The 19,277-nt window shown below is 44.0% G+C and overlaps 1 protein-coding gene across 2 annotated transcripts in view; it reads left to right on the forward strand.

Moving 5' to 3' along the window:
- TIE1 (tyrosine kinase with immunoglobulin like and EGF like domains 1) overlaps positions 1–14,808 on the forward strand; it is a 73,927-nt gene extending 59,119 nt beyond the window's left edge. For both annotated transcript variants that reach the window (XM_082264799.1, XM_082264800.1), the window contains 5 exons: positions 3,508–3,578; positions 7,550–7,590; positions 7,676–7,772; positions 11,957–12,056; positions 14,367–14,808. In XM_082264799.1, coding sequence (XP_082120925.1) covers positions 3,508–3,578; positions 7,550–7,590; positions 7,676–7,772; positions 11,957–12,056; positions 14,367–14,438 — 381 coding nt within the window. In that variant the 3' untranslated portion in view covers positions 14,439–14,808. The remainder of the gene's footprint in view (positions 1–3,507; positions 3,579–7,549; positions 7,591–7,675; positions 7,773–11,956; positions 12,057–14,366) is intronic.
- Positions 14,809–19,277: the final 4,469 nt, after the last annotated feature.

Genomic DNA, 19,277 nt, shown 5'->3' on the forward strand with positions numbered 1-19,277 from the left:
TAAGTGCGAACCGGGACAGATCAGAGGCTAGCCATTGTGGAATGTACTAGCCCTGACTGTCCCGGGGGTATGTTTATTGAAAAAAAGTTTTCGTGCCCGGAACTCCGCTTTAAGAGAGAATATACAGGTATGGCATTTTAAATAGGCTGCACCGTGATTTTTATTTGACCAAGGCACTTGAATGTTTAGGAACTTTTATTCTCATACAGGTCAACCTAAACTTTAAATTGCGTAGCCTTATACTAAACCCTGGGGTTGATGTAGCATGATGAATGTTAGTAGTAGAAGTCAACCTGTTTAATTTGAATACCCAATAAAAAAAAAATAAAAAAAACAGACTACCCCAATTTTGAACATAGCTTTGTCTTATTTATTATGCTCAGTGATCTATCACTTTTCTAAGTAAGGAGTCTCCACTCCTTCGGTAAATCAAAAACAGTGTACACACATACCAACAGCGAGGGTATTCAATAGTGCAAAAGGTCTGTGATGTTGCAAAAAAAAAGTCTGTAAATCCTTTCTAATTATTTTATTATTTCTAATTAAATAATAATCAATATATTTAATTAAATAAAATATTTTAATATATAAATTAAATAATGTAATTATTAATATTATAATTATTATATTATAATTATACAGTACATCAAAATATAATTCGATTTGAAAATAATCTATTTTTCGCAAAAAAAAAAAAATATATATATATAGATATAGATACATACATACATACAGTATCTCACAAAAATGAGTACACCCCTCACATTTTTTTAAATATTTTATTATATCTTTTCATGTGACAACATTGAAGAAATCACAATTTGCTACAATGCAAAGTAGTGAGTATACAGCTAAAATAGTGAGTAACAGTGTAAATTAGCTACCCCGTCAAAATAACTCAACGCACAGTCATTAATGTCTAAACCGCTGGCAACAAAAGTGAGTACACCCCTAAGTGAAAATGTCCAAATTTGGGCCCAAAGTGTCAATATTTTGTGTGGCCGCCATTATTTTCCAGCACTGCCTTAACCCTATTGGGCATGGAGTTCACCAGAGCTTCACAGGTTGCCACTGGAGTCCTCCTCCACTCCGCCATGATGACATCACAGAGCTGGGGGATATTAGAGACCTTGCGCTCCTCCACCTTCCGTTTGAGGATGCCCCACAGATGCTCAATAGGGTTTAGGTCTGGAGACATGCTTGGCCAGTCCATCACCTTTACCCTCAGCTTCTTTAGCAAGGCAGTGGTCATCTTGGAGATGTGTTTGGGGTCGATGTCAAGTTGGAATACTGCCCTGCGGCCCAGTCTCCGAAGGGAGGGGATCATACTCTGTCTTAGTATATGAGGCATCACATAAGGTAAATATTTACACCAGCATTGGGATAATAAAAAATTAAGCTTTGGTGTCACTTTACCCTTTAAGGCAAGAAAGTCCCTATTCAATGTGGTCAAAATTAATGCATCAGGGAGAAAACTTCTTCCTGATCCCTAACAACAGGGATCTCCAAACAATGGCCCTCCAGCTGTTGCAGAACTATGTGTCCCATGACGCTTCATAAAACTCTGTCATTCACAGACATGACTAGGCATGATGGGAATTGTAGTTCCTGAACAACTGGAGGGCCATAGTTTGGAGACCCCTGCCTAAAAACAATCAGATTAGTCTCTGGGTTAACATTATTGCTTATATACAACAATACTATCTATGATATAAGTAGAAGGTATTTATATTTCGAACTTAGAAACCCATCTTGGTAATTGTGACCTCACCAAAAGTACAGTGGGTACGGAAAGTATTCAGACCCCCCTTAAATTTTTCACTCTTTGTTATATTGCAGCCATTTGCTAAAATCATTTAAGTTAATTCTTCTTCCTCATGAATGTACACATAGCACCCCATACTGACAGAAAAACACAGAATTGTTGACATTGTTGCAGATTTATTAAAAAAGAAAAACTGAAATATCACATGGTCCTAAGTATTCAGACCCTTTGCTGTGACACTCATATATTTAACTCAGGTGCTTTCCATTTCTTCTGATCATTCTTGAGATGGTTCTACACCTTCATTTGAGTCCAGCTGTTTTTGATTATACTGATTGGACTTGATTAGGAAAGCCACACACCTGTCTATATAAGACCTTCCAGATCACAATGCATGTCAGAGCAAATGAGAATCATGAGGTCAAAGGAACTGCCTGAAGAGCTCAGAGACAGAATTGTGGCAAGGCACAGATCTGGCCAAGGTTACAAAAAGATTTCTGCTGCACTTAGGAACCTTAAGAGCACAGTGGCCTCCATAATCCTCAAATGGAAGACGTTTGGGACGACCAGAACCCTTCCTAGAGCTGGCCGTCCAGCCAAGCTGAGCTATCGGGGGAGAAGAGCCTTGGTGAGAGAGGTAAAGAAGAACCCAAAGATCACTGTGGCTGAGCTCCAGAGATGCAGTCAGGAGATGGGAGAAAGTTGTAGAAAGTCAACCATCACTGCAGCCCTCCACCAGTCGGGGCTTTATGGCAGAGTGGCCCGACGGAAGCCTCTCCTCAGTGTAAGACACATGAAAACCTGCATGGAGTTTGCTAAAAAACACCTGAAGGACTCCAAGATGGTGAGAAATAAGATTCTCTGGTCTGATGAGACCAAAATAGAACTTTTTGGCCTTAATTCTAAGCGGTATGTGTGGAGAAAACCAGGCACTGCTCATCACCTGTCCAATACAGTCCCAACAGTGAAGCATGGTGGTGGCAGCATCATGCTGTGGGGGTGTTTTTCAGCTGCAGGGACAGGACGTTGCAATCGAGGGAAAGATGAATGCGGCCAAGTACAGGGATATCCTGGACAAAAACCTTCTCCAGAGTGCTCTGGACCTCAGACTGGGCCGAAGGTTTACCTTCCAACAAGACAATGACCCTAAGCACACAGCTAAAATAACGAAGGAGTGGCTTCACAACAACTCCCTGACTGTTCTTGAATGGCCCAGCCAGAGCCCTGACTTAAACCCAATTTAGCATCTCTGGAGAGACCTAAAAATGGCTGTCCACCAACGTTTACCATCCAACCTGACAGAACTGGAGAGGATCTGCAAGGAGGAATGGCAGAGGATCCCCAAATCCAGGTGTGAAAGACTTGTTGCATCTTTCCCAAAAAGACTCCTGGCTGTATTAGATCAAAAGGGGGCTTCTACTAAATACTGAGCAAAGGGTCTGAATACTTAGGACCATGTGATATTTCACTTTTTCTTTTTTAATAAATCTGCAACAATGTCAACAATTCTGTGTTTTTCTGTCAGTATGGGGTGCTATGTGTACATTCATGAGGAAGAAGAATGAACCTAAATGATTTTAGCAAATGGCTGCAATATAACAAAGAGTGAAAAATTTAAGGGGGTCTGAATACTTTCCGTACCCACTGTACATTCTCAGACTGTATAGTTCTTTACTCTTTCATATAAAAGAAGACTGATATTTATATACCTGATATAATACGGGTTCTTTTGTACATTGTAGGGTCGTCTCCCTGTACGTTGGATGGCCATCGAGTCCCTGAATTACAGCGTTTACACAACAAAGAGCGATGTGTAAGTCTTGTTCATACTGGATTTCTAGGAGAAAGTTTAAAAGACTAGCAATATAGAGATACGGGTGGGTTGATGGGTTTGCTCAGTATTATAGTCTCTGGTGGAGAATTCACATAGTAAAGACTTTACTGCAAAACACATGACCCAGGGTAGATCAGAGCTCACCTCCATACTTGACCTCTTACCCAAAACTGCACACAACTACACCTTCCTATAACCCCTAAGAAAAACACTACTAGTAAATGGAGTTAAATGGCCGAATTGGCCTTTTATTAAACATGTCCTTCTAAATAACAATAAACATATTAATCCAGGTAACAATGCTTGCAGGTCCTTGACGGTACCATATAACATTAAACTTCTGTGTCTGTGGCACCAGTTAGATAAGTTATATTCCCAGCCGCCAAACACTGCCTCGGGGACTAACCCAGCTGACCTCAGACACCCACTGGTCTTACCATTACCCGGCCACTATGAATTGAACAGTACCAACTATAGGACGCCATACCTAAGATGGGTCCCCACTGTTTTACCAAAAACATAAGGTTTAGTAGACCCCGGTCAAGGACCCCAAACCACCAAAGAACAACAAATGAAGTATAACAGTACTACCCAAAAAAAATAGGGTGCGAGGGAGGGACGATCTTCTGATGATTTTTTCTCTGCAAATGAACCTTAAACACTCCTACATAGCACTATACTCCCCTTCTCCTCCCAGTCACCTCATCTACTTGACCAATCAGGTAAGCGTCATTTCTGACCACACTACTTAACCACTTGCCGACCGCTCACTGAGCTGGTACTGCAGCAAAGTGGCTCAATATCGTCCAGCGACGTAGGTCTACGTCGCTGGACTCCTCCCCTTGTGGGCGGCGCACGCCACCGGAGGCTCGCTCCCGCTGTTTTCAGTCACAGCGGGGAGTCGGGCCAGTGGAGGAGCGACGGTGATCACCGCTGCTCTTCCCCGATCGTCGGGGATCGAGTATGGAGATCCGCCTGCTTGTGTAAACAGAGCGGGCGGATCTCCTAAGTGACAGACAGGGTCAGATTGCAGGGTTCAGCATAGCTGAACATGCGATCTGTGCCTGTGTCACACAGTCCCCTCCCCCCACACACGTTAGTAAGCACCAGGCATACATTGACCCCTTGATCACCAATAAAAGTTAACCCCTTCCCTGCCAGTGTCATTTTTACAGTAACAGTGCATATTTATAGCACTGATTACTGTAGTAATGTCACTGGTACCCCCAAAAGTGTCAAAAATGTCAGTCACGGGTCCGATCTGTCCGCCGCAATGTCGCGGTCCTGCAAAAAAAAAACGCAGATCGCCGCCATTACTCGTTAAAAAAAAAAAAACACCAAAAACTACAGAAATCTTTCCCTTAGTTAGTAAACGCAATAACTTTTGCGCAAACCAATCAAAATACGCTTATTGCAATTTTTTTTTACCAAAAATATGTAGCAGAAAACAAATTTGCCTAAAATGATAAAAAATTTAGATTTTTACATTTTTGGGGGGGGGGGGGGGGGGAATTTCATATAAAAAAAATGTGAAAAATATTGTTATTTTTTCAAAATTGTCACTCTTTTTTTGTTTATAGCGCAAAAAGTAAAAATCGCACAGGTGATCAAATAACACCAAAAGAAAGCTCTGTTTGTGGGAAAAAAGGACATAAATTTAGTTTGGGTACGGCGTTGCACGACCGCGCAATTGTCATTTAAATTCGCACAGTGCCGAATCGCAAAAAGTGGCCCAGACGTAAGACAGCAAAATCCACCGGTGGTAAAGTGGTTAAAGTCCTTCCCAGAATACTTTGCATCTCATCCGGTTTATTTACCCTTGACATGCACGTTACTAGTACTATCAGAGGACCACAAATCACAATGTACCAATTATTGAAAAGTTTCCAAACTTCATTTCTCAAGTTCCCCCAAAAGGCTGTGTGAACACCCTACCTGGTTAGAGGACACACCCAGAGTTACTCCAAGAAATTCTGGAAGTCCTGGGACAGATTCTACATGTCTTGTTGGACGTCCTCGCAGAGATTCCGCAGGTCATGTTGGAGGTCCAGGCAGGGACTCTGAGAATTGAAGTTCTGGAAGTCCTGGCAGGGGTTTTTAGAGTAGGAGTTCCAAAGTCCTGACAGGGATTCTGAGTGCTGAAGTTCTGAAAGTCCTGCCAGAGATTATGAGAGTGAGAGTTCTGAAAATCCTGGCATGGAATCTGAGAGCCTAAATTCTGGCACGGATTCTGAGAATTTGAGTTTCAGAGGTCCTTGCAGGAAATCTAAGAGTTGAAGTGCTAGAAGTCCTGGCAGGGAATCTGAGAGTACAAATTGGAAGTCCTGACAGAGATTCTGGAAGTACTAACAGGGATTCTGAGAGGATGTCCAGAGAAGTTGTGAACCCCATGCTTTTCCCCCTCATTGGGAACCTTTTCCTGATGCTAGTTTTGTCCCTACCAGACAGGGAACATGACCCTACCCTACCCACCCGCAAAAGCATACCAAGCTTGGGGGCCTGGGCTGTAAATAGACTCTGCTGATGGCTGCTAGAGTCACATGGGGTGGCAGCATCCAACCGGATAGCTTCCCCAGTGACTTTGGAAGTCATATGGCACTTTTCCACTGCAAGTACCGGCTCGGCTCCACTCGGCCCTGCTTGGCTCTGTTTGGTTTTCCACTACATGGTACGGTGTTGGAACGGTTTGGTAAGGTTTGCTTTTCCACTAAAGTAAAGTGGGTGGGATAACAACGATTCTCTGACCAATCAGTGGCTAGTAGTGAAACACAGTCAAGGCTGCATGCAAATCATTGTGGGATATGGTACCAGTATGGCCCTCTTGAAACCACAACTGAGGTGGTACTGTTTAAGCGAGCCGTACCGTTCGGTTCCATGTAGGGGAAAGGCAATGCCGTACCGAACCGTACCGAACCGTTCCAACACCGTACCATGCGGTACCATGCAGTGGAAAAGCGCAAAAGCGAGCCGAACCGTTTGGTTCCATGCAGTGGAAAAGCGTCAATAGAGGAGCCATGTTCCCCTTGAATTCCTCTCCAACTGTACTCCTGCGGATAAGCGCCACTTACAGTGGAGAAAGTAGACTGCACCTGCCTACAAAGAGTTGTGAAAGTCCTGCCAGGGGATCTGAGAGCTGAAGTTCTGGAATTCTTGGCAGGAAATCTGAGAGTAATATGAGAGGAAAGGAGTTTGATCCCTGATACCCGATTAGTAGGTGTGGCCAACGTCCCGGGGAAACATTTGAAAGATTTTTTGGTGCCTCAGGTCAAAGGAATTGGGACTTTAAGGGCTCAGTAAAAATAGTATGTTTTATTAAACATATATTGGTTTGCGATATGCAAAAAATTATAATACAAACATAATACGACAATAGGTGCCAATGGGTTATAGACCCATGTGAAGAAGTGAAAAAATGGAACGAAAGGTGACAAAGTGAAAATGGTGACTTTTGGAACTCTGTCTTTTGAGCTCAGGGATATGAGCTTGTTGAGAGAGAGTGTCTTGTCGAACTTCCGACGCGTTTCGGCATATTAGTATATTGCCTTTATCAAGGAAGCGGTGGAGAGTTCACCATATCTGGAAAATATATAGTAAGTATATATTGAAATATATGATATAGCACTATTTAAAAAAATATTGGAAGTCCTGACAGAGATTCTGGAAGTACTAACAGGGATTCTGAGAGTTGGAGTGCTGGAAGTCTTGTCAGGAATTATTAGAGTGGGAGATCTGGAAGTCATGGCAGGGAATCTGAGAGCTGAAACTTTGAAAGTCTCGACAGGGATTCTGAGAATTGGAGTTCAGGAAGATTTTATCTTGGTAAGGGGCATCTTAAAAAAATGTTGACAGTGTCACATAAGCCCAAAGCCCGACTTGTATGGGGGTACAGGGAGCACAGCCTGGACGGTTGTCATATACTAAACAAGTAATTTTTCCTCTCCCCTGCACAGATGGTCATTCGGAGTGCTGCTCTGGGAGATTGTGAGTTTAGGTAAGTGAAGAAATGACTCATGTCTATTAGCGCCAAGATTTTAAAGACCATCATGGGATGTATTCATGGCTTCTGTCTCTTCCAGGTGGAACTCCATATTGTGGGATGACATGCGCAGAGCTCTATGAGAAATTACCGCAAGGATACCGTATGGAGAAACCCCGAAACTGTGACGATGAGGTGTAAGTGTTTTATCATGCACCAATTTGGTAGAAAAAAAGGCCATAGGCATTAGTGGAAAAGCTTACAAAGTCCACGTTATTTTTCTCAACCTATAGCACTGATGGGCTTGTATCTTATCGTAGCCATATAATAGAAGAGCTATAGTAACATGCAATTGCAATAGACACAGCAACACCGGGGACCCAGCTCTTCTTCCTACATACTACATTGTAATTTATGCGATAGCCTCAATGTACATACAGCTGTGGCCAAAAGTTTTGAGAATGACACAAATATTAATTTTCACAAAGCCGCTGCCTCAGTTTTTATGATGGCAATTTGCATATACTCCAGAATGTTATGAACAGTGATCGGATGAATTGCAATTAATTGTAAAGTCCCTCTTTGCCATGAAAATGAACTTAATCCCATAAAAAACATTTCCACTGCATTTGTGAAGAAGGCTTCAGGGAGCACAAGAAAGTCCAGCAAGCGACAGGTCTCCTACAGTTGATTCAGCCGCGGGATCGGGGCACCACCAGTGCAGAGCTTTCTAAGGAATGGCAGCAGGCAGGTGTGAGTACATCGGCACACACAGTGAGGAGAAAACTTTTGAGGAGGGCCTGGTGTAAAGAGCAGTAAAGAAGCCACTTCTCTTCAGGAAAAACATCAGGGACGGACTGATATTCTGCAGAAGGTACAGGGATTGGACTGCGGAGGACTAAAATCATTTCCTCTGATGAATCCCTTTCAGATTGTTTGGGGCATCCAGGAAAAACAATGTCCAGAGACAAAAAAAGTTAGTGAATGCTACCATCAGTCCTGTGTCATACCAACAGTAAAGTCCTGAGACCATTCATATGTAGGGTTGCTTCTCAGCCAAGGGAGTGGGCTCACTCACAATTTTTTACTAAGAACACCACCATGAATAAAGAACGGTACAAAAACTTCATCCGAGAGCAACTTCTCCCAACCATCCAAGAACAGTTTGGTGAGGAACAATGACTTTTCCAGCATGATGGAGCACCTTGCCATAAGGCAAAAGTGATAACCAAGGGGCTTGGGGAACAAAACATCAAACATTTGGGTCCATGGCCAGGAAATTCCCCAGGCCTTAATCCCATTGAGAACTTGTGGTCAATCCAAGAGCAAACCCCCCCCCCCCCCCACAAATTCTGACAAACTCCAAGCATTGTTTATGCAAGAATGAGCTGGCATCAGTCAGGATGTGACCCAGGAGTTGATTGGCAGCATGTCAGGGAGAATTGCAAAGGTCTTGAAAAAGAAGGGTCAACCCTGCAAATATTGACTCTTTCCATAAACTTCATGTAATTGTCAATAAAAGCCTTTGAGACTTGCGTAATGCTTGTAATTATACTTCAGTATACCAGAGTAACATCTGACAAAAACATCTAAAAACACTGAAGCAGCAGACTTTTGTGAAAAGTAATATTTGTGTCATTCTCAATATTTTTGACCATGACTGTACACTTTGGGGACCTTTATAAAATTAGAAGGCAAAAAGGATTCTGTATCCCTAGAAGGATTTCTTCGGGGATGGAGACATAATTATCCTGCTATGGGTTCCCATCATGCATAGTCTCTAGTAAGATTTTATTTGTCATAATGGCAAAAAACAACATCCATTGCGTTTCAGGGGTTTTTCCATTCCCCCTTCATCAGGACAAAAACATAATGAGACTGATTTACTGAATAATTTGACAGAGGTTCACATAATAACCCCTGTGTTGATTCCCTTCAATTATCCAATCATGTGAAAAAAAAATCCCCCTTTAAATATTTTATCTGCACATGATTGGAATATTGAAGAGGATATTCAAACAGTTTAAATCATCAAAGACCCACTCTGGGCAAAACTTTGTTTTTTCACCCTCCCACCTCCACCCTCCTAAAGCCCGTTCTCATAGTCTTACTTCCCTACCCCCCCCCCACCTTTCAGCTATGACTAAGCCCCAGCTTGGGTGCAAAACACGTTAGTTGCCAGTGTCATCATCTCTGCTGTGGTCTGATTATCCTTCACGTATTTTTGTTTTCTTCAATAAAGGACTAATTTTTTGGAGTGCTGCCATCCAGTCCATTTCTTCCATATGCTTCTGTTGCAACCAGGGCGTGCACCTTAATTTCCTCTCTGAGGCTGAACTTTGAACGGAGGCTTTTTGTCCTGGAGCGACACAGTGTCTTACCCCCCACACCTGATGAAGGCAGATATACTCACCTAAAGCTGGCCATAGATGGTTTGAATCTCAGCCTGTCGACTTGGGTACAAGTAGCATGATGGATTTTTACATGCACTTGTTGTCAGCTTAACCACTATGTTCTCCTGGCCAGGACAGCTTCCTGTGCCCCCCCGCCCCCCCATCGGGAGAATACAATACCTCCACAGGTGGGATTCCCCCATCAACACTGACTGTGTTGGGGTGGAATTTTGAGGAAAATAATGAATTTAATCCATTTTGGAATAAGGCTGTACATAACATTGTGTAAAAAGTGAAGCGCTGTGAATACTTTCCGGATGCACTGTATCTTTTATTTCTTTATGTCTATATTCTTTAAATGTACTTTTGCTGTAGCACATCCTACAGCTAGAATGAAGAAAAAAAAATCAGTGTAGAATCCCCCTCCAAAATACATACCAGACCCTTTTGGGGGTTGATTTGCAAAATCTGGTGCAGCTGTGCATGCTAGCCAATCAGCTTCTAATCTGAGCCTATTCAAATAAAACCTGGAATCTGATTGTTTTTTTTGCAGAGCTTCACCAGATTTTGCACTCCCCGGTTTTACTAAATCTCCCTCTTTGAGCCTGGTATGGAGTTTAGGGGGTACCTAAAAAAAAAAAAAATGCAAGATGTTCCCCAGGAAATCTGTACTAGCCCCTTTTGGGTCTGGTATGCATTTTAACCTCCAATCAAAACAAGAACCCCTTGAGGTCCCCCTTCCAGACCCTTAATTTGAGCATGCAGCCTGGCTGGTCAGGAAAGAGGGGAGCCATACCTGACCACATGTCCTCAACTTTGGGGGGGGGGGGGGGGGTGCCTTGCTAAAGGGAGACAGGCAAAGCACCTTGTTCTCATACTGATCAGGACAAGGTCCTCTTCCCCACAGCCCTGGCTGGTGGTTGTGGGGGTCACTGGAGGGGGAGGGAATCTGGTCTACCTAGGGCTGCCATCAGGGGGGGGACAGCCCATACACATGTAGGGGGCCTGAGGATTCTGAGGGACCCAGCCACCCAGGCCCCAACCAATGTGATCAAGTTGTTGTTGTTGTAGTAACTAGCAATTGCTAAAATAGAGCGGCCACGGAGTAAGCCGATGCAGCCGAAGGGATGTCTCTTTGTTGGATTGGGCTTTCTCTTTGCTGAATTTGAGGCCATATCTTTGGTGGATTGGGATGTCTCTTTGCTGAATATTTGGGGCTGTATCTTTGGTGGATTGGGATGTCTCTTTGCTGAATATTTGGGGCTGTACCTTTGGTGGATTGGGATGTCTCTTTGCTGAATATTTGGGGCTGTATCTTTGGTGGATTGGGATGTCTCTTTTCTGAATATTTGGGGCTGTATCTTTGGTGGATTGGGATGTCTCTTTGCTGAATATTTGGGGCTGTATCTTTGGTGGATTGGGATGTCTCTTTGTTGAATATTTGGGGCTGTATCTTTGCTGGATTGGGATGTCTCTTTGCTGAATATTTGGGGCTGTATCTTTGCAAGATTGGATTCATTTTCATATATTAAGTTGTAAAAGTGTTAAAATAAAATTGTGTGCACTGAAGGACTCGGTGGGATGGCCAGTGGGCGGATTCAGTTGGGCGGCCAGAGGGTGGGCCCTGGGTAATATTGGTTGTCAGGCCTGGAGGGGCCCAGGCCTAAAGCAGAGTAAGGGACCCCAAAATTTCTGATGGCTGCCCTGGGTCTACCCCTACTCATTCACACACACAAAAACAATTGCGCGAATAGTCAAAATCAGCTCATCCCTAGCCAGCATGTGTTCCAACCCTGGATAATACATTCCATAACAGAACGAAGGCACCAAATCCTTCATATACACTGAAGCCTGTGTGAATGTATGCCCAAACATTCGGGCGCATAATAAATATTTTGAAGATTGGATTTAGTTGTCACCTTTTGATTATTGAGCCAGTGTATGCAGATAAAATGTAGTAAAGTGGAGCCACTGTGTTTGTATTCCAGATACGATCTGATGCGCCAGTGCTGGAGAGACAGACCCTACGAGAGGCCAACTTTCAACCAGATCTCCTTGCAGCTTGTACGCATGTTGGAGGCCAGAAAGGTAAGATCTATTGCCAATATGCTAAAGCTGAAGTTTAATCTGCTTATATTTTGCCTTCCCTGCTTCCTCCTTCCCCTTCTCTACATGCTAATGACCTTTATTATGACTTGTTTTCATTTCATTAATATTGCTAAAAATATTTTCTATATATGACAGCCCTGGGTGTCATACATGGGAAATTTACTTTGTTCCTTATTCTTTACATTTTTTTATATTTTAGCGCACTGCACAATCTAATCTCAGTGGCGGCTGGTGTTCCATCAGTGGGGGGTGGCGGGCGTCAGATGGACCCCCCCAATCACTCCAGCCCCCCCCCCCCCTGTGCCAGTTTACTCACTTTGCTCCGTGGGACTGATAGGCAGCGGCAGCAGCTTCCCCCTCAGTCTCCATGTTCCCTCTCAGGGGCCGTCTTCTCTCTCCTTCTTGGCCAATAGGATGCCTTCTCCTTTCGGCCAATCAGGAAACAGGTCTCAGGACACGCTTCCTGATTGGCCAGGAGGAGACTCAGTGCGGCAATAGCGAATATTCATTCGCTAGTGTCACATATCTGGGTGGGCTCAGGGCGCAGTGCTCTGCACCCTGAGCCCACCCTTTTTTGAAGCCTATTAGAGCCTCTGGCTCTAATCACGTGCTTCAAAAAAAAAAAATCCCCCTTGGGAATCCATGCGTCCGGCGCCCTGCATGTAAATTAGAGGGCCGGATGCATGGACGGGGGACGGGGGGCCCTGTGCCCCCAAAGGACTGGCCGCCACTGTCTAATATCCCGTGGGTTGTAAATGTTGTAAAGGGGTTTCCAAATACCTGAAAGTTAACCGGTTGCCGACCGCCGCAAGTACATATACTGCGGTGGTCAGCCCCGGCCAGGCAAAGTGACGTATATATACGTCACTAGCCTGTCACTTGCTTGTGAGCCAATAGCGGGCGAGCGCGTGCCCGCGGAGGCGCGCTCTCGCCCCGGCTCCTTCTCTAACAAGTCAGTGCGTGTGACCGGCGGACCCGATGTTCGCCGGTCTCTCGCGATCGTCCGCCATGAAGGGAGAAAGGCAGGCGGCTAATGTAAACAAAGCCGCCTGTCATTCTCCCCTGTGTAGGAATGGTGATCATACGGTTCTACTATGTAGGACCGTTGATTGCTGTTCCTACACCAGTAGCCATGTCCAATCACAGTTAGAAGCACGCCCCTAGGGACACACTTAACCCCTCCTTCCCCAATAAAGTTAACCCCTTCCCTGCCAGTGTCATTTTGCAGTAACAGTGCATATGTATAGCACTGATTACTGTAGTAATGTCACTGGTACCCCCAAAAGTGTCAAAAATGTCAGTCAAGGGTCCGATCTGTCCGCCGCAATGTCGCAGTACCGCAAAAAAAAAAATCGCAGATCGCTGCCATTACGCGTTAAACGCTTTTTGCGATTTTTTTTTACCAAACATATGTAGCATAAAACAAATTGGCCAAAAATGTTAAAAAATTTTGATTTTTACATTTTTTTTGGGGGAATTTCATATAAAAAAATGTGAAAAATATTGCTATTTTTGCAAAATTTACGCTCTTTTTTTGTTTATAGCGCAAAAAGTAAAAATCGCACAGGTGATCAAATACCACCAAAAAGCTCTGTTGTGTGAAAAAAAGGCCTGTCAAATTTGTTTAGGTACAGCGTCGCACGACCGCGCAATTGTGCGTTAAAGTCACGCAGTGCCGAATCGCAAAATAGGCCCTGGTCAGGAAGGGGGTAAAATCTTCCGGGGCTTAAGTGGTTAAATAAGGGCTGATATGCTGCAATATATAACATTTCTTTTTGATCTTTGGGTTTAGATATACTTCAGGAGCTGAGTCTATTTCTGACAGATCAATGGGTATTTTTATGTACCTGCATGGTCTTTAGATGAGATGTTCTGCAAATTTTGTTTTATTCTGACTTCACATATGGTTTAAAACAGGGTTCCTCAATAAGGATTCCATGGAACCCTAGGGTTCCTGCAGAGGTTGCTAGGGGTTCCATGAGCAATTTCTGCCTTTCAAAAAAGTTCGCACTGACACAATTGATCATTTTCAGCTATCTGTAAGGGGGTACCCCTTCCTAATGACCACAAATTTAAGGAGCGTCCTTCCCACTGACCATCACACTAATGTATCATGAGTTGAAGATGTCGTCATTTTTAGCAGAGGTTCCCTGAGATCACAAAGTTATTTTAAGGGTTTCTCTATGTTGTAAAGGTTAAAAAAAAGGCTTCTTTAAACAATGAATATAGTTTGTGAATCCTTTCACACACAGTTCTGCTCTGATTCTCACATGTTCTTGTTCCTCTCAGGCCTACGTGAACATGGCGTTATTTGAAAACTTCACCTACGCTGGAATCGATGCCACAGCAGAAGAGGCGTAGTACCGGGATGAGAGGGATCTGTATGGTCTCTGTGCTTTGCTTACCGGAAAGCAGGACTTATTGTACTTATTGTACAAGGACTCGTTTACTGTGAGGTGGACTGCAAAGCCCATGGCCGGATCACAGGCTTGTGTTGGAACCTCTCTTGACTGCGTACGCAATGTGCATAAATGTAGCTCTGTGCTTCCACACGGTTGTCTATAAAAAGATGGTATGACTGGACGTGTATGATAAGAATGAACTCCCTTCCTTCGATGTACAGCTGAACACTGCCACTGCCTAGAATGAGAACTGAGTGTCCCGGAATGTGTCTTCCCTTTATTTGTACAGTTACTGTATCTATGCCAATAAACCTCAGATAACATTTGTATCCCTCGTTTGAAGGATCTGTGTCTTCCATGGAACTCCCAAGACAGGTCTTGTCATTTCCATGGGCTGTGCAGGTCTACGAAACCTCTGATTAGTTCAGAAGCCATGCTGTGTTCGGCACGTTTCACCACAGTTTTTGGTCACGTCACCCCTGTGTAGGTCTACAAAACCTCTGTTTAGTTTGGAAGCCATGCTGAGTTCAGCACATGTTTCACCACAGTTTTTGGTCACGTCACCCTCGTGCAGGTCTACAAAACCTCTGATTAGTTCAGAAGCCATGCTGAGTTCGGCACATGTTTCACCACAGTTTTTGGTCACGTCACCCCTGTGTAGGTCTACAAAACCTCTGATTAGTTCAGAAGCCATGCTGAGTTCGGCACATGTTTCACCACAGTTTTTGGTCACGTCACCCCTGTGTAGGTCTACAAAACCTCTGATAAGTTCAGAAGCCATGCTGAGTTCGGTACATTTTTCACCACAGTTTTTTGGTCACGTCACCCCTGTGCAGGTCTACAAAACCTCGGATTAGTTCAGAAGTCATGCTGAGTTCGGCACGTTTCACCACAGTTTTTGGTCACGTCACCCCTGTGCAGGTCTACAAAACCTCTGTTTAGTTCAGAAGCCATGCTGTGTTCGGCACATGTTTCACCACAGTTTTTGGTCACGTCACCCCTGTGTAGGTCTACAAAACCTCTGATTAGTTCAGAAGCCATGCTGAGTTCGGCACATGTTTCACCACAGTTTTTTGGTCACGTCACCCCTGTGCAGGTCTACAAAACCTCGGATTAGTTCAGAAGTCATGCTGAGTTCGGCACATGTTTCACCACAGTTTTTGGTCACGTCACCCCTGTGTAGGTCTACAAAACCTCTGATAAGTTCAGAAGCCATGCTGAGTTCGGTACATTTTTCACCACAGTTTTTGGTCACGTCACCCCTGTGCAGGTCTACAAAAACTCTGTTTAGTTCAGAAGTCATGCTGAGTTCGGCATGTTTCACCACAGTTTTTGGTCACGTCACCCCTGTGCAGGTCTACAAAACCTCTGATTAGTTCAGAAGCCATGCTGAGTTCGGCACATGTTTCACCACAGTTTTTTGGTCACGTCACCCCTGTGCAGGTCTACAAAACCTCGGATTAGTTCAGAAGTCATGCTGAGTTCGGCACGTTTCACCACAGTTTTTGGTCACGTCACCCCTGTGTAGGTCTACAAAACCTCTGATAAGTTCAGAAGCCATGCTGAGTTCGGTACATTTTTCACCACAGTTTTTGGTCACGTCACCCCTGTGCAGGTCTACAAAAACTCTGTTTAGTTCAGAAGTCATGCTGAGTTCGGCATGTTTCACCACAGTTTTTGGTCACGTCACCCCTGTGCAGGTCTACAAAACCTCTGATTAGTTCAGAAGCCATGCTGAGTTCGGCACATGTTTCACCACAGTTTTTGGTCACGTCACCCCTGTGTAGCTCTACAAAACCTCTGATTAGTTCAGAAGCCATGCTGAGTTCGGCACATGTTTCACCACAGTTTTTTGGTCACGTCACCCCTGTGCAGGTCTACAAAACCTCGGATTAGTTCAGAAGTCATGCTGAGTTCGGCACGTTTCACCACAGTTTTTGGTCACGTCACCCCTGTGTAGGTCTACAAAACCTCTGATAAGTTCAGAAGCCATGCTGAGTTCGGTACATTTTTCACCACAGTTTTTGGTCACGTCACCCCTGTGCAGGTCTACAAAAACTCTGTTTAGTTCAGAAGTCATGCTGAGTTCGGCATGTTTCACCACAGTTTTTGGTCACGTCACCCCTGTGCAGGTCTACAAAACCTCTGATTAGTTCAGAAGCCATGCTGAGTTCGGCACATGTTTCACCACAGTTTTTGGTCACGTCACCCCTGTGTAGGTCTACAAAACCTCTGATAAGTTCAGAAGCCATGCTGAGTTCGGTACATTTTTCACCACAGTTTTTGGTCACGTCACCCCTGTGCAGGTCTACAAAACCTCTGATTAGTTCAGAAGCCATGCTGAGTTCGGCACATGTTTCACCACAGTTTTTGGTCACGTCACCCCTGTGTAGGTCTACAAAACCTCTGTTTAGTTCAGAAGCCATGCTGAGTTCGGCACATGTTTCACCACAGTTTTTGGTCACGTCACCCCTGTGTAGGTCTACAAAACCTCTGATAAGTTCAGAAGCCATGCTGAGTTCGGTACATTTTTCACCACAGTTTTTGGTCACGTCACCCCTGTGCAGGTCTACAAAACCTCTGATTAGTTCAGAAGCCATGCTGAGTTCGGCACATGTTTCACCACAGTTTTTGGTCACGTCACCCCTATGCAGGTCTACAAAACCTCTGTTTAGTTCAGAAGCCATGCTGAGTTCGGCACATGTTTCACCACAGTTTTTGGTCACGTCACCCCTGTGTAGGTCTACAAAACCTCTGTTTAGTTCAGAAGCCATGCTGAGTTCGGCACATGTTTCACCACAGTTTTTGGTCACGTCACCCCTGTGTAGCTCTACAAAACCTCTGATTAGTTCAGAAGCCATGCTGAGTTCGGCACGTTTCACCACAGTTTTTGGTCACGTCACCCCTGTGTAGGTCTACAAAACCTCTGTTTAGTTTACAAGTAATGTGGAGTTTTTCTATCTTTTATTTTTAATTTGCAACCACACTTCAGCAAGAAAATGTGAAAGAATATCAGTCACTTTCCACTTAGCTCCTCTTACAGTGTTTTTAATAATCGATGAATTGACTACATAGAGCAAAGTCTCCACCCATGAACCAACCTTGCTTGACACGTTTCACCACTCCTGGACATCCCCTATTCTAGTGAGCAAGCCAGGAGTAGTAAAACATGTTAAGGAAGGTTTGGTGGAATAATTGTGTGCAATTAATTCATTGATTAATAAAAAATTCTGTAAGAAGAGCTAAGTGGAGTGCAGCTGATATTCTTTCACGTTTTCAATGGAGAGTTGAGAAGGACTATAATGGCCATTGGCCAGTACCCAAGTTTTCCATGGACAAGAAAGGCCAGTCTGGAGCAGAACTATGGAACTCTGTGTACACTTCAGTAAGTACTTTGGTAAGTCTTTGGGCTTTTTCTTTACTAAAAATATCTACATTCAAAATGTCTATGGAAACGCAATTTCAACTTGAGGCAGGTCCACTGTAGGTCACACGGAGGTCAACCACAACTCTAATGCACTGCTCAATGAATTCTGAATCTCGAGCGAATAGGTAATTAACATAGAAACCCTAGGATTATCCTGGTGTATTACTATCACACCACAATCACACAGTCCCGCCATCACATAGTCCACAATCACACAGTCCCGCCATCACATAGTCCACAATCACACAGTCCTGCCATCACATAGTCCACAATCACACAGTCCCGCCATCACATAGTCCACAATCACACAGTCCTGCCATCACATAGTCCACAATCACACAGTCCCACCATCACATAGTCCACAATCACACAGTCCAGCCATCACATAGTCCACAATCACACAGTCCCGCCATCACATAGTACAGGATCACACAGTCCTGCCATCACATAGTCCACAATCACACAGTCCCGCCATCACATAGTCCACAATCACACAGTCCTGCCATCACATAGTCCACAATCACACAGTCCCGACATCACATAGTCCACAATCACACAGTCCCGCCATCACATAGTCCACGATCACACAGTCCCGCCATCACATAGTCCACGATCACACAGTCCCCCCATCACAGAGCCACCCAGTCATATAGTCCCTCCATTAGAGGCCCCTAATCACGCAGGCCTTCACTCACAGAGCCCCCTAACCACACAGTCCCCATCATAGAGCCTTCCAATCACACAGTACCCCAGGTAAGTATTAGTGGTGCTAAGGGGGGCTGCTACACACAGGATGCTTTTTTATGCTTTTTATGCTTTTTTTTTTTTATGCTTTTTATCTTAATGCATAGAATGCATTAAGGCACTGTGCAAATTTAACTGACAATTGCGCGGTCATGCAAACGCTGTACCCAAACGAAATTTACATCCTTTTTTTCCCCCCACAAACAGAGCTTTCTTTTGGTGGTATTTGATTACCTCTGCGATTTTTATTTTTTGCGATATTAATAATAAAATGCAAAAATTTTGAAAAAATAACAATATTTTTCTACTTTGACAGTTAAAAAATATCCAATATATTCAATTGTTGTCATATATTTAGGTCAAAATGTATTTAGCTACAAGTGTTTGACAAAAAAATTCTCAATGAGCGTATTTTTAACCGCTTTAAGACGGAAGATTTTACCCCATTCCTGAGCAGGCAGGGGAGGGCTGGCAGCCTTAGGCCTGGGGGGCAAGTCTCGTCAAGTGGCCCGTTGAACCACCGAATCAGCTCACCATCCATGCCCATCTGGTTTTTATAGCAGGTATTGATGTTGTTATGAAACAAGACCAATATGACCCCGATCTCGTTAAAGAGCCGATGCCGCA

Source organism: Pelophylax lessonae (assembly GCF_965119305.1).
Source record: "Pelophylax lessonae genome assembly, chromosome: 8".
Classification (NCBI taxonomy): Eukaryota; Metazoa; Chordata; class Amphibia; order Anura; family Ranidae; genus Pelophylax; species Pelophylax lessonae.